We start from the raw sequence: 16,078 nt of genomic DNA, 5'->3' as shown, positions 1-16,078 counted from the left end.
ATAAAACTGCAACTGAAAAACAAAACAAAAAAACACTACTGGACCCCACCCTCCAACCCTTTTAAAAAACAAACAAACAAAAAAACTATACCTCCCAAACCCGCTGCATGAAATGGTTCCATTCTGAAAACTGATAGAACTCATGGCTCACCTTGTTGGTGCCATTCTTATAAAGGAGACCTGGACCAAACTGGAAAGAAGCCAAGTGCTCTGTTATTAATATTATACACAGTTAGGCTGTTGCAGAGTAGTTGATTCTCATTGTGGCTTTACAAAGCATTAATGAAGTTCTAATTTAAAAAGCAAATAGAAAACCTCTGCATTGCACCATGGGGAGCCAACACATTTTATCATATTGTATTGTGACTAATATTAATATTGTTAATTAACAAGCTTTCCTGAGATCTAGGAATATTATGGCAACTAGTTTTTGATTCTTCAAGACTGTGTTCTTGTTCTCAGTACATTCAGACAGAGCTGTAGTGAAATGGAATGGTCTGAATTGTCCAATTGTTCAGAAAATCCAGAATATGAAATACAGTTTCAGTTAAGTGAAAAATAATTTTGGCATTTTCATTTTAATGCTTTTATGCAGTACTTTAAAATTGGAACATAGAAATTGTCATACTAGAGAACAGAAGCAGGATTTTGAATTCCATGATCTTAATTAATGATCTATATTTATCTTCAAAAGAAAATGCAGAACATCCCTGTTTTCTCCATAATGCTGCTTTTTTGCCTCCTCTTGTTGAAAACTTTTTGGCTAGCTCCCCCACTAACACACTTAGAATAGCCTCCCTCTTACTAGTGCTCTTAATTAATTTAATTACCATTTGTTTAAATTAAACTGAAGTCTGGCCACTTCTGAATGAGAGCATGTATACAGGGGTTTAATGCACTTTACAATCACACCTTCGGTTAATTTGATTTAACTTTCCTGAATGTTACCATGTAATATTCCTCTAATAAGTCCATCCTCAAAATTGGCTGCTTTTAGCTAATTTTCCACCATTAAATTTCTGTTATAATACAATCTGTTCCTAGTTTAGCACCTGACCATTTATATAAAAAAAAAAAAGAAAGAATTGGTTTGTCATAGTTTGTTTTGATTTGTTATGCTGTTTTCAAGGATTTTAATACAGATCAGGATTTAGAAAAGAAAAAGAAACAGATATACAAACAATTTAGCACCTTGTTGGACTTTTCTTGCCCTAGTGATCTTAATAGCGGAATAACATAGACTCTTCACATTTTACATCTTGTTAAGATTTAGTGAAATCTGGTACCTTAACCTCCCTGTGATGACACCACGAATGGAGAAGAGATTCTAATATTTCTTTAAAAAGTAGTTTAATATAATCTGTAATCATAATCATATGGTTATTGTCAGTACAGGGCAAAGTTAAGGTTGTTTGAATGCTGTTATAAATTTAGCCTTAACTCTGAATTTCCTGAGTTTATAATGCTTTGTTTTAGGATAATTAAAATTATTTTTATTATTTATTTGTATTGTGGTAGTGTCTTGGTGGCCCAGTCGTGGACTAGAATCCCATTGTGCCGTACATGTAACCAAAATACTGTCTTGGCTCTAGACAGCTTTTAATCTAAGTAACATACATTTTAAAAAATTATCATAATAACTGATGTGTACTTCCAACCTTAACTGCAGTGTAGTTTTAATCTGAGAATATTGTTGTAGGAACAAAGTGACCTCTGTAGTTACAGTTCTATAAAATCACGAATGGTGTGGAGAAAGTGAATAAGGAAGTGTATTTACCTTTTCACTTAACACAAGAACCAGAGGTCACCCAATGAATTTAATAGGCAGCAAGTTTAAAACAAAAGGAAGTACTTCACACAATGCATAGTCAACCTGTGGAACTTGTTGCCAAGGAGTGTTATGAAGGCCAGCGCTATAATTGGAATAAAAAAAGAAAAAAGTTCATAAAGGGTAGGTCCATGAATTTCAAGGATGCCTCCCCATGCTCTGCGTGTCCCTAGCCTCTGACATCCAGATGCTGGGACTGGACTATGGGATGGATCACTTGATGATTGTCCTGTTCTATTTATTCCCTTTGAAGCATCTGGCATTGGCCAGTGTCAGAAGATATACTCCATATACTGGGCTAGATGGACCTTTGGTCTGATCCAGTATGGAAATGGAGTGGAAATGGTTCCATTAACTTTGAGCATGAGGAAAATAGGAATGAAAAATACAATATACCCATTGTTTTGTTTTTTTAAAAAGCCGCAACACCTTCTTGCAACCATCTTCATCCTTTTGGAGGAGTTCTGTTCTGTAAATTTGTGACTGAATTGGTTACCTCAGCTTGCATAGGTCCAGAATTAAGCAGTGCTTGATGGTACTGCTTTTAACATATCAGTGTGGATTTGGTTATTAATGGTTTAAGATTTGATTTGTTATGTGTTTTAAAGGATTTTAATACAGATCACGATTTAGAAAAGATATTATAGTTCTTTTTTTCCTTCTACAGGTCCAATGATGCACCAGCAGCCACCTCCTTCCCAGCAATATAATATGCCACAGGGAGGTGGGCAACATTACCAGGGACAGCAGCCACCAATGGGAATGATGGGCCAAGTTAACCAAGGAAATCACATGATGGGTCAGAGACAGATTCCTCCGTATAGGCCACCACAGCAAGGTAAGACTCTACATTGAACTTCTCAGATTAGTTTAAATAACCATCTTGGAAATTTTTGTAAATAGTTTTTTGTCTACATCATACTTGAACCAAATTGCCATGTGCACAATTTCAGGTTTCTTTGTCTCCAGCATATTTTTTCCTCCTTCTTAAAGGTAGCTCTTGCAGCAGAAAAGCTACTAGTTTGGACATGAATTTTGAGATTTATATCTCTTTTGTTCCAAGCTCATTTCTGAATAAAAAGAGTGTCCAAAAAGTTTACACCCCATAGAACCTGCTGTATGAATTAAAATTCAGTTTGTTGTCACAAAAGTTTGATACGTATGGAAAATAATTAAATAACCCATTTGGTTCTAAAATTGCTCAACCACTAGAGGAAAGTGAGAGAAAATATAATTATATTCCACAATCTTGTAATTTTTTTCTTAACTGCAGTCCTTTTTAAAAGATAGTCTGTATTTTTCTTGATGCATAGCTTAGTGCTGTTGCTGTTTTACATGTGTTTTTAAAATGAACTCTGAGCTAGATTCACATACAGTAGAACCTCAGAGTTACGAACTGACCAGTCAATCACACACCTCATTTGGAACCAGAAGTACACAATCAGACAGCAGCAGAGGCAAATACAGTACAGTACTGTGTTAAATATAAACTACTAAAAAATAAAGGGAAAGCAGCATTTTTCTTCTTCATAGTAAAGTTTCAAAGCTCTATTAAGTCAATGTTCAGTTGTAAATGTTTGAAAGAACAACCATAATGTTTTGTTCAGAGTTATGAACATTTCAGAGTTACGAACAACCTCCATTCTTGAGGAGTTTGTAACTCTGAGGTTCTACTGTATGGAGTCTAGTGCAGCCGAGCAAGTAGATTAAATATGTTGTCTGAAATGCAACAGGGTGGGTGGGGAGTACATTTGAGAAACATTTCTCATACTAAAACCAGAAATTAGCAAGCTTGTTAACAGAGAAAACAAGATACTTATGTATTGACTGGTTGTGGTTTTTCAGGCCCACCACAGCAGTACTCAGGCCAGGAAGACTATTATGGGGACCAATACAGTCATGGTGGACAAGGTCCTCCAGAAGGCATGAACCAGCAATATTACCCTGATGGTAATCTCTCATAATGTTAACTTTCCCATTTTCTATACCTGCCCAATATCAATGTAGAGAGCTACTCAAAAACTATAGAATGGGGTGAAAATAGTTAGTAATTGATCACCATAACAGATCTTGTATTTATAAAAGCTTCTAAATTCGGAATTGTTACTATAATTTAAGATGCTAGAGAGAACTAATTTTACAGCTTGCTTCAAGTACATCATTTGTAAGACTTTTACTTTGACACCCTAAATATTGGCTTTTATATTCTATAATGAGAATCCTCTCATTTAGCTACAAGTAAGGAGGGTTCTTCAGTGTATGTAGAATAGCTGATCTGAATTAAAGCAGTCATGTTATACATCTGCTTTATGATACTGTATGTGTAGTAAGAGACGGAGTAATATATTTTTATAGCTAGTATACAGAAATAAGAAAAACTTGCTTATAAGCATAATGTGTTGTTTTTTTATGATTGTTCTTATCCTATAACATAATTTATTTTTGATTTTAAGAACAAATTGCACAAATGTTTTGTTGCTGCTGTGGTGTGGGCCTTAAGCATACATACTGTTTGATAAAGGCATAAGATAATCCCAGCCCTGAGGAGCTTGTTTGTTGAAAGGCATGGTCCTGTGGAATTCCCTCAGTGCTCTCAGGATCAGACTGTAAATTAATATTACACAAATCAGTCCTTTTTGCTCTTTGAAGTAAGAGATCTGTATATAGTGTATTTGAACAAGGGGAATCAGGATTATACTATAAATTAGAAGATGGGGGTTCCTTTTTTAATTTGTTTTGGTTTTGCTGAGGGAGTAGTTGGGTGAACAAACTGTATTTGTGGAAAAATACTGGCTGACTCATAGCTATTGTGATAGCCTGCTTGCCACTTAATGATATGTTTTGGGAAGTCCAAGGAACATGGTCATAGTAACCATTTTAAAAACATTCATAGCTCAATAACTCCCAAATCGTATCAACATTTCAGAGCAAAATTTGTAAATACTTAGTGAAATGAATTATTTATTTGAATTTAAAGTTTTAATTTTTTTAAATCAATATTTTAGCCAGGCCTAAAGCTATTATAGATAGGCGTAGGCATCTGGTTTTCATTTGTGTACATTCAAAGATATTTCACAAGCTATGTTAAATCATAACATACAGTCTTAATTCTGAAACTTATATTGTGTTATACACATGACCCCATTTTCTCTGTACAAAAAAGAGTTAGCTGTATGACTTTCATAACTTTCAAATAGTTAAAGGTAATTCATGCATTTAATGCATATAATTGAACATTATCAATTAAAATTATATGGCAGTATAGATGAATTTACAAAGATCCACCATATTCTGTTAACTTCGGCAAGTATTATTGTTAAACAGCAGTGGATATGTTAAAATAATAATCTATAAAAATGGCAACTAATAATGATGTAGGAGCATCAGAGTCAGTTTTTAAGAAGTTTGGGTTTAGTTCTTCATTTGTACCAAAGACCATTTATTTTTAGAACTTCTTGCTCTCTGCCTTATTTAGGCACTTTGATAAAATTTGTGCTAAAATTTTAACAAAATGAAAGCTTGTTCTCATGACTTGAGTTTCACAAGAGGACACTATGATGTAGTACATTTTAGTAATCTGCAGAAGAAATATATTGGGTCTTAAAACAACAAACAGGTAGGCTATTTTTCTCATGTTTTGGTTTCTAAGCCGGAGGGGCCCATAGCCTCTGAAACTGAAGCTTCTTTTTTAATGATTGTGCTGATGTATGAGATTCTCCAGGGAAAATGTCTTCTTAAGATTGTTAGGAATGATGTTCGTGGGGGAAAAAAATCAACCTTGAGAAGTTTTTCTTTTGACACTTCAGAGCAAAATTTACTATAAAAATATGTGATTCATAACTTCATTGAGCTTTGTTATATTTCACACTGCTTTTAGCATATGCTTTTGAATTGGAGATCAGCCGAACAGGTGTTAGACAAAGTATGATAATTGCTTCCTTTGTTCATTCTAATTTAATTCAGGTTATTTACATGTGAAAGGCCTAAATGCTTTCATTTTTTTAAAATAAAAGATAAAGTACTTTTTCCCACCAACAAAGATTATCAGAAGGTTAAGACCATCCCTTGCTGTGATGTTGCTAAAACTAGTGCATTAAGCTTTTGTTCCCTGTCACATGTTAATTCAATATGAAAGGAAATCATATTGGTAAATCTTTGGCTAATAAAATTGAAAAATCTTTTTTATGTATTTCCAGTTGACTTTTTTTTGATTTTTCTGAAAGATGAAATATTTTTAGGGTTTTCACTCAGAGGCCATTAACGTTTCTTCCTGTCTCTTGTCGAATTGATGTAGGTCATAATGATTACGGTTATCAGCAACCGTCGTATCCTGAACAAGGCTACGATAGGCCTTATGAGGATTCCTCACAACATTACTACGAAGGAGGTATCTATATACCTTCACACACATACGCACATACATTCCCTTTCCTCCCCCACCTCCTATGGGAACGAAAATTCTTGCACAAAACAATTTATGCCCATGCAAAGCTCTTGTAGAATACTAGTTGCTGGCTGTCTTGAAAATTGCAGGGAACTTGAAGCATTCAAAATAATTTCTTGCAAACATCTAAAATATATAACCATAATTTGCCATTTCTAACAACAGTAAAATGACTAAAACACTGTTAGAGAACTTTTTTTTTCCAATGGAAATTTTTTATTTAAACATAAATCCATTGGTTCATTTGTATATATATATATATTTTTTGTGTGTGTGTGTATATATATATATATATATTTATATGTATATATATAAATATAGTGCCATTAGGAAACAGCTTGCTGATCTTGTGTAGCTAGTCTGTGCTCTCGTAGATGTCTTTAATTTTGTCTTTTTTTATTTTATTTAGCATAGTCATGATCTTATGACTGTGATGTTCCAGTAAATGTACTGCTTGTTTGGCAGAGATGCTGAAAAAGCTGCAGTTCAACCTTGCAAAGTTGGCTTTAACTGCAGTTTGTTTGGCCGAGTTCCTTCTGTTTGGTTTGAGTTTTCTTTGTTTTATTAAGTTTTTGAAATCAAGATTGCATTTTCATTTTGTTCATGTGTTGTTGGCTGTCCATCTTAGAGAAAAACAGAAGTGTAGTAAACATTTTTAATTGTTTTTTTTCTTGCAACCGTTTTGCAGGAAACTCGCAGTATGGTCAGCAGCAAGATGCATATCAAGGACCTCCTCAGCAGCAGGGTTACCCTCCACAGCAGCAGCAGTACACAGGCCAGCAAGGTTATCCAGGACAACAGCAGGGTTATGGTAAGTAGCTGACAACAAGCTAGTTCTCACAAGAAAGACTATGGGTGAGATCCTCATCTTTGCTTCAGCCTCTTTCTGATGGGTGAAATGGCTGGACCAATATAAAGGGGCCCTAAAATCCCTGAATTCAGCTGCGGGAGGAGTCCCCCAGCACAGACTCTGCAGAATACAGCTTCCTGACGGGATAGAGCTGGGGCCAGGAGGGGGATGTTGGGGCAGCACATATCACTGCAGAGATTCTAGACTGTGTTGCGGCCCATATGAGAGGCCTGGTCCACACTAACCCCCCACTTCGAACTAAGATACGCAACTTCAGCTACGCTGAAGTCGAAGTACCTTAGTTCGAACTTACCGTGGGTCCAGATGCGGCAGGCAGGCTCCCCCGTCGACTCCGCGTACTCCTCTCGCGGAGCAGGAGTACCGGCGTCGATGGCGAGCACTTCCGGGATCGATTTATCGCGTCTAGACAAGACGCGATAAATCGAACCCAGAAGATCGATTGCTTACCGCCGGGCCCGGAGTTAAGTATAGACGTACCCTTAGGCTGGTCCCAGAGCTAAGTTATACTGGGGGCCTTTCCAGTCCATACAGGAGCCTAGGATCAGGAGAGCACAAAGATAGACATCTTAACCCCATAAAGCCATCTTAACTCCCTGTACTGCTGGGTTTCTAGTTCTGTGTTGCACCTCTTAGAGACTCAGCATAGACTCTCACCTAACGTTTATTTATTAGAGTCGAGCTTGGATCATTAAGTTCTTGCTTTCTCTGATGATATTTGTACCACTACTGTAACAAAAAATACTTGCACAGTTGTAGTCTTAAGAGATAATTTTGTGCTAGTATTGAGAATTTCCCCACGCTAATGTATTGTAGCATTGGGAAACCACATTATTATTGTTAGGAACGTTAACCCCTTGGATTCAAGGATGTGCTCCATAACGAGCACAGAGTGCATGTGTTTTTTTTTCTGAAGATTTTGAATCAGAACAGAGCATACTACACATTTTAAATTGTTCTTGCTGTCATACTGTAAAAAGGCTTACACATTCATCTTAAAATAAACATCCTCTCAAAAAGAGACAGTGAAAACCAGTTCCATAACTTGTATGTGAGATTGTATATGCAATCATGATTGTGCGTGAAAATACTAGTTTCACATCTGACCTAGTTGTGTTAGTGGTAGTGCTTTGTAAAGGATCTAGTTAGATTTGGGAGAGTTTCTTTTTGAAGTTGGGACTGGAGTGTTACAGTTTTGAAATATTTGTATGTGTATCCAGAGCATTAAAAAAATAAATAAATAAAATCTGACAAATTTGACTAATTTTTTCCATACATTCATTTTGAAAATCTGGGGTTTAGAATAAAAACATTAGAAGAAAGAGGTGAAACAAATACAATAGAACTCCTTGTCCACACACACCATGATTTGCACACCCAAACTAGCTCACTTTTCAATTACAGTTTCTTAAGCAGATAATGAAGTCTTAAATTAATATATTTAACTCTTTTTTTACAAAATCTCTTATGAACATTTACTAGTAAACAGTAAAGAATTATCATAAATAAAACTGAACTACATTTGTGAGATGAACAAAGTACGTTTTGGGATGTAGTATCCTGCATTACTTAATATTTATCTGCTTACTCATTAATTTGCAAAAAATCAATTATTTGCAATCAGTGTCCCAGTAATTATTATGAATCTTCAAGGCTCTGTCCCACTCTAGGAGAAGCACAGAGAGCTGAAGCAGTATAGTTCAGGTGGATCTGATACCTGAGGAGAATGGTAATGGAATATGGAGATTTTATCCTCAAGATCATCACTTTGAACTTCTCACAGATCCAGAATTACCAAATTTGTTACCATCTGATGGTTGCTCAGTGACCAACGTGATTAGATAAAATGTCACTTGTCAGCACTGAATCAAGTTACTGTCTACACAAGTCACATTTTGCTCCAGAAACAGATCTGCCTGTTTGTGTAAGAGCAAGCACCTCTTCATCAGTTGTAGAACTTTATGGCTCTATCTGGTCTTCAGGGGATCCAGTGGCGGGCACCAAAGAATGTAACTCTCTGTATTTGCCTGATGTATGTGGTGACCTAATTTAAGCTTATTAAGTATCGTATATACTCATTCATAAGCCGAATATTTTTGGTAAAAAAGTGATGCATCAAAGAGCGGGGGTCGGCTTATAAACAGGTCTGCACCAAAATTTGATGATTTTAAACTCTATGGAATCATTGAATTGAATATCTAATACATTGTCGTTTTGTTTACCTGCAGCGTCTGCAGGCATAGAGCCCCTCAGCTCCCTGTGGCTGCGGTTCGTCGCTCCCATTTACAATTCTGTTCTTCACTCCTCCCCTTTTTTGATTTGTTTTAATGATTTGCAGGTCCTTCACAGAGTGGTCCAGGACCTCAGTATCCTAACTATCCACAAGGGCAAGGCCAGCAGTATGCAGCATACAGGCCCACACAGCCTGGACCACCACAGCCACCACAACAGAGGCCTTATGGATATGACCAGGTACAACTTTGTTTAGTAAACTGTACTAATTCTTGTGTGTTCATTTTACTGTTTTATTAATTAATTTTGGGGAATTGTCTCTCCTGGACGGATATAGGTAACTCTCATAGCTTTTATTTCCATTGGAATTATTCACGTACAGCTAGGAGAGTTGATTAGTCTATATCACTCTTTTCTGATTTGGCCAGACTATACTAAACTTCGGAAAGCTCGTGTGTTCTAAACAGCTCACCATTGTATCAAAATTAATGTGAACCATTTTAGCCTAACGATGAGAGAGAGTTCAGTGGAAGTTGAGGGTACTAAGCATCTTGCAGGGTCACGTTTTACTATTGCTCTGTATTGAACGTGGCTGAATGCTTTTTTTTAAAAAGCATTCCCTTAGGGGCAAATCCAGCCCCCCTCCTTGGCATCTACAAAGGGCACCTTGCCTGCCCAAGCAGTGTAATTGTGCTGTATAGGTGTTGGGATAGATGTTGGGAGGGACCCATGCAGACTGGAAGCCTCAGTTTGTACTGGTTCCCTGCATGGCAGTGTACGGGGGGAAGAGGGGAGACAGAGGATCCCCAGGAAACTGAGTAAGAGCCTGTAGAGGCTATTCCAGCCGTTGGACCAGAGTGGCTCAGCAGCTGCTTAATGGCCATGGAGAAGGGAGAATTGATTTCCTCCTCTCTGTTCCTTGTACATATGCCTTTGTGTGTTACAAGCTACAAAACAGCAAATGTTGCCTAATATCTCTCTGAATGTTATATTGTAAACTTTATTAAAATAGATGCCTTTACTCTCCTGGGCATACGGAAGCTGGACGTTATGACTGAATATATATTACTACACAGATCGGTTTTTTTAACAATAAAATCGTAATAATTTGTCCATAAGCAACTATTTAGACTTTGAATAAGAAAAACGTATTTCCCATGAGTAACAGTGGTTAGACTACCTTCAGGGAGAACAGATTTCTCTCTGTACACAAATATGTTAAAAAGGGGGGAAGGCAACAAAACCTTGTTAAACTCGGTAACCTGAGAAGCACAACTACTTTTTAGCCCCAAGTCTTAAAAAATAATTTAGTGTACGAAGAGCCATAGTTCCAAATGCAAGAAGTAGGCATAGAAAAATGCTTAGGGAGGGGGAATAGAGGGGAAAAGAAATTTTAATTTGTTGAATTTCCTACAGATCATTTTGGTGTGGGCCAGGGATAACTTCCCTCCCTCTGCAAAGGTTCTAGTCCTCCAGTTTCTTGAATAATCCAAGTCCCAAGGGGAATCCATTTGTGGAAGGCTTTCCCTGTTCTCCACAGTAGCACTACTACCTTAGGAACTGTGCTATTTGAGCTCCGTTTTGGTAGATGCCCTGAAAACCACCTCCTGTGGGTGAGCAGTGTTTTTCTGGTGAGAGAAACAATCTAAGATAATGCTGGCATTATCAGAAGTGTTTTATGCTGCATTACATTGGTGGGATTGAGGGGTGACAATACTGTGCAGAAACATGCCCTCTCGTTTTCTGCAAATCCTGAATGCCATGGTATACCTGCAGAGAGCTTGTGAATAATCATGAGAAGCATTTACTGGTGTCTCTGCTCCAACCTTTGCCGTTCACAAAAGATGTCTTCCATCAGAGGAATTGGAGGAGAATAATGAGGCCAGTATTTCTATGCATCATATGCATCAAATCTGTGGATTAAGGATGTATTAGTAGGACTTTCATAAGCAAGACACGAGAAGTAATTCTTCCACTCTATTTCATGCCTCAACTGGAGTATTGTGTCCAGTTCTGGGCACCACATTGCAGGAAAGATGTATACAAATTGGAAAAAGTCCAGAGAAGAGCAACAAAAATGATTAAAGGTCTAGAAAATATGACCTATGAAGGAAGATTGAAAAAAAAATGGGTTTACTTAGTCCGGAGAATAGAAGATGGAGGGCAGGTATACACTACCACTTAAGTTGATGTAATTTATATTGTTCAGGGGTGTGAAAAAAACACCCCTCTGAGCGAACTAAGCGCTGTCCACTCTAGCAGTGTGTCAGCGGGAGACGTTCTCCTGTCGACATAGCGTCCACCTCTCGTGCCAGTGGAGTAATTATGCCGATGGGAGAGCGCTCTCTTGTTGGCATGGAGTATCTTCACCAGACACGCTACAGAGACACTGCCGCATCAGTGCAGCTGCGCCGATGTAGCGCTTCTGGTGTAGACCTGCCTTGAGAGGGGACATGATAACAGTTTTCAAGTAAATAAAAGGTTGTTACAAAGAGGAGGGAGAAAAAGTGTTCTCCTTAACCCAGGGGCAGGCAAACCTCTTGGCCTGAGGGCCACATTGGGTTTCGTAAATTGTATGGAGGGCCGGATAGGGGAGGGGGTTGTGGCCCGCCCTCCCCCCCCTCGGACTCCTGCCCCATCCACACAGCCCCGCTCCCTGTCCCCTGACCACCCCTGGACCCCCGCCGCCCCATCCAACCCCCCTTCCTGACTCTCCCCCCTCCCCCCCCAGGATCCCTGCCCCTGTTATCCCCCCGACCACCCCGCCCCCTATCCACACCCCTGTCCCCTGACCATCCCCCGAACTCCCCTGCCCTCTATCCAAGCCCCCCTGCCCCCTCATGACGCTGCCTGGAGCACTGGTGGCTGGCGGCCGTCCATGCCGCCCGTCTGGAGCTGGGCCACACCGCTGCGACCATGCAGCTCAGAGCACCAGGTCAGGCGGGGCTCTGCAGCTGCACTGCCCCAGAAGCTCACAGCCCCACGGCCCAGAGCATTGTGCCCGCAGCGGAGCGAATGAGCTGAGGCTGCGGGGGAGAGGGGACAGCAGGGGAGGGGCCAGGGGCTAGCCTCCAGGCCAGGAGCTCGGGGGCCGGGCAGGACGGTCCTGCTGGCCGTAGTTTGCCCACCTCTGCCTTAACCTCTGAGGGTAGGACAAGAAGCAATGGGCTTAAACTGCAGCAAGGGAGGTTTAGGTTGGACATTAGGGTGGTTAAGCACTGGAATAAATTGCCTAGGGAGGTTATGGAATCTCCATCATTGGAGATTTTAAAGAGCAGGTTAGACAAATACCTGTCCGGGATGGTCTAGATAAAACTTAGTCCTGCCATGAGTACAGGGGACTGGACCAAATGACCTCTCGAGGTCCCTTCCAGTCCTATGATTCTATGATTCCTATAGGACAAGTTGGCCATCTACATCTTTATGGTTGCCTAGATATGCCTTGGATCACACACAGAGTTTTGAACTACATGTGTTAGTCTATTCTATGGTGCTCTGAAAATATGTGAACAATAGTTATGAGTTACAGGCTGAGTGGATACCTTAACTTTGAATTTCTGTGCTTTTGTATGTAATTGAATTCTTGCAGTGCTGCTCAAATTCCAATTTAGTATTCAACCGTTCTGTTGTATTCTTTGTTAGAGAGACAGTTTTACCATAATCTGTCTTAAATTTTTAATGTCTCTTATTTAATCTTTTATTAATTACCAATATCAATTCAAGAAAAATTGTTCAGTCAGAATTAAACTCCAGGCCATAAACATATAATCAGCAGTGTAATTTACAGATGAATTTAGAGAACTTTTGAGGTGAAACACTATACCATGTATATCAATAAAATGAATGTTTTCAAGTGTGTTTGATTCTTAGTGACATGACTTTTTTGGATACTGCCTTGTTTCAACTTTTACTTTATAAATAAAACCATTATCTAATCATATTTTTAAATTTATCTTTTAGGGGCAATATGGAAACTATCAGCAGTGAAAAAGTACTTACATTCCAGTATCTATTAGCAGCCATATTGTCTCCTCAGCACTGTGGACATCTCCCTGTGAAGAGAATCTCCCATTCCATCTAGCTTTTGGAAAAATATTGTGGATAAATGGCTGTTTTACAATGTACAGTCTTTATGGGCTAGTTATAAAAGGCTGTAGCCTCTCAAAAACTCTGATTTCACAACCATACTCTAGATGGCAATATTGGACAGAAAATGCATTGACATAACCAGTTTTCAGTGAGTTCGGAACTGTGCATCAAACAGACTGTTACAGACTGAAAGGCGTGAACAGCTTTGTATGTTTATGAAGGTTATGGGAATTTAATATTTTTTCCACAAATTCTTTTGTAAGGGGAAGGGGGAAATGTACACTTTTTACAGCAGCAATATTTTGTATATTGTTTTTCATGTGGAGAATATGCAAGACAGTACACTACTCACTGGACAGGATCAAAAATCTGCTGTTAATATGGATTGGGGGCATGATAAATGCTTGATTGTGTTGGTCTCAAAATGGTGTATAATAAAGGTGAATAAAGACATAGTATATTGTACATTACCGATAGGCTCTTGTACAAAGAATTGAATCCCAGTTACCTAAACAGGAAGGTAATCAAGAACAGTATGATATAGTCTTGTGCAAAGAATTAATTTTTTAAGCTTTCCAATTTTTCTGAGTGAAGCATTTTTGTAAAGGTTTCTAATGTAGTTTGATAATTTTTTGCAACATGGTTTGGTACCCAGAAAAATTGTTCAAACTGTAGGTGTTTTGTCGCAGCTTAACATAAACCAAGCCGTAATCCCTTTCTAATTGCAGTAACAAAGAATATGACAATGTTAATTTTACCTGGTTTGAATATGCAAAGAATTAAAAAACTAACACTGAAGACAGGTCAAACTGTATTGTATAAGTGTATTTTAACCTTTAGTTGGATAATTTGTATGTAACAAACTAGCATAGAAGAATTTGTAAATCTCTATCTAAACTTTCTTAACTGGGAATTAATACCCTTAGAAAGGAGGCATTTTTTATGTGTATCCATTTTTCTTACTGGTTAATATGAGACCAAGGTATGTTTTAGATTATCACATATAAACCCGCTGGTGAGGTAAATGCCAAATTTTGTTGTGAACTGCATTGATGCTTATAGTGTTGCATGTGAGATAGAAGCAGCACGCTGATCAATAGCGTAGTAGACAAATTGGTTTTGAAACCATCCTGCGACTGTAGTTCAGATATGTGAAGGGATATTCTGTTGTGCAAGAATACATGCGTTCAGGACTTCTTGGCAACCTTTATGAAGGACATAACTTAAAAATAAAATTAGCCCAGGAGTAAAATAATATTTTTTTCCACAGTTGGCCATAATGTTTTAACAGGGAGAAAGCAATTGTAATACATCGTATTTGAATGAGCAAAACAAACACGGAAAACAAAAGTTTTAATTTGTCCATTGTTTTTAAAGGGAGAACTTTTTTTTTTTAAGCTTAAAGTTGATCAGTAGAAAATGCACATCAAGGTTTGAACAGATAACGCATGAGGAGCATTATTATGAATGAAATGCTTGTAGGTTCTGTGCCAATTTTCCACCACTGTGTACTTCATTGCTATTTAAAACTGTATTCCATCAACTCTAAAGGAAGAATAAATTATTTGTGATTTTAATTTTCTCATTTGTTTCTTTAAATTAGATTTCTATCACTCTGATGTCTCATCTGGAGACTTTGCTGAGAGTTTTTATTTTATAGACGTTGGTCCAGGATAACCAAAATATATTTGCATTCTAGGACTTTATCAAAATTCTCTTGCCATAGCCAAGTTAATTAGAATTAACTGTTCAGTAATCAGCATGTTGTGTAGGCTGTTTGTTACAAAATTCTTCCTCTGAAAATGAAGGTCCATGAGGCTATAATCAAGATGACTGAATTAGATAAATGAGTTGAAGAGACAAAAAATGTGCTGAACCCAACCTGGTAAAGATACGTTATCTCATTTGAAATAAGCTCAACTGACATTAAGAAATAATTTGTCTTGCCAACCCATCTTCTGTTGTCTTATTCTCCTTTTTAATGGAAACTAAAATTGCAATTTTAATAAGCAGAATTTCCTCCAGGGTTTCCCTCCTAGAGACTAGTGCATTTGCAAGTTTAATTGTTTTATAACGGTCCTGTTTCGTAAAAGTTTTTAATTGGTGGTGACAAAAATTACTTTATTCCTCTGGTACCACATTAGAAGAACAACTTGAGAGGAGGTAGTTCCCCGTAAAAGTTAGTATTCCCATTTAAATTATACCTATACATTATTCACATCCCCCTAAACAAAAAAGGAAGCAGGTATGCCAGGTATCGGGGGGTGGGGAAGGAGAGGAGGAGACAAAATGGCAAGGTACAAGAGGTTATTTGAGCCAGGTATCCTTCAGTAAATGGAAATCCAACCCATGTAAAGCCAACAGAAAGGATCTTAAGCTTGGATTTAGAATGGATTGTTGAAAATATGAGGGCTGATAAGGAATTTGAACATCCACGTGAAACATAAACATAATTAGTTTATCAGATGGGGGAAGCCTGTGAAAGAATATGTCCTGAGAGTAAAGAGGACGATTAATGAGTTAAAAGCAGTTTCTGTGATTGATTTTAACAACCATTTTCCTCTTTTTTTTAAAAAAAAAAAAAAGGTTTTCTCTCCCTTTCTGCTGTGTGAGAGAC

The 16,078-nt window shown here is 37.9% G+C and overlaps 1 protein-coding gene across 4 annotated transcripts in view; it reads left to right on the top strand.

The window, feature by feature from the left end:
- SS18 (SS18 subunit of BAF chromatin remodeling complex) overlaps positions 1-15,038 on the top strand; it is a 55,554-nt gene extending 40,516 nt beyond the window's left edge. For 2 of the 4 annotated variants that reach the window (XM_034762797.1, XM_034762798.1), the window contains exons 6-11: positions 2,496-2,666; positions 3,674-3,778; positions 6,123-6,215; positions 6,961-7,083; positions 9,479-9,612; positions 13,333-15,038. In XM_034762797.1, coding sequence (XP_034618688.1) covers positions 2,496-2,666; positions 3,674-3,778; positions 6,123-6,215; positions 6,961-7,083; positions 9,479-9,612; positions 13,333-13,359 — 653 coding nt within the window. In that variant the 3' untranslated portion in view covers positions 13,360-15,038. The remainder of the gene's footprint in view (positions 1-2,495; positions 2,667-3,673; positions 3,779-6,122; positions 6,216-6,960; positions 7,084-9,478; positions 9,613-13,332) is intronic. The other 2 variants (XM_034762800.1, XM_034762801.1) reach the window with 2 other exon arrangements.
- Positions 15,039-16,078: the final 1,040 nt, after the last annotated feature.

This window comes from Trachemys scripta, chromosome 2 (genome assembly GCF_013100865.1).
Source record: "Trachemys scripta elegans isolate TJP31775 chromosome 2, CAS_Tse_1.0, whole genome shotgun sequence".
NCBI lineage: Eukaryota > Metazoa > Chordata > Testudines > Emydidae > Trachemys > Trachemys scripta.
This window is presented reverse-complemented; position numbering and strand designations above follow the sequence as displayed.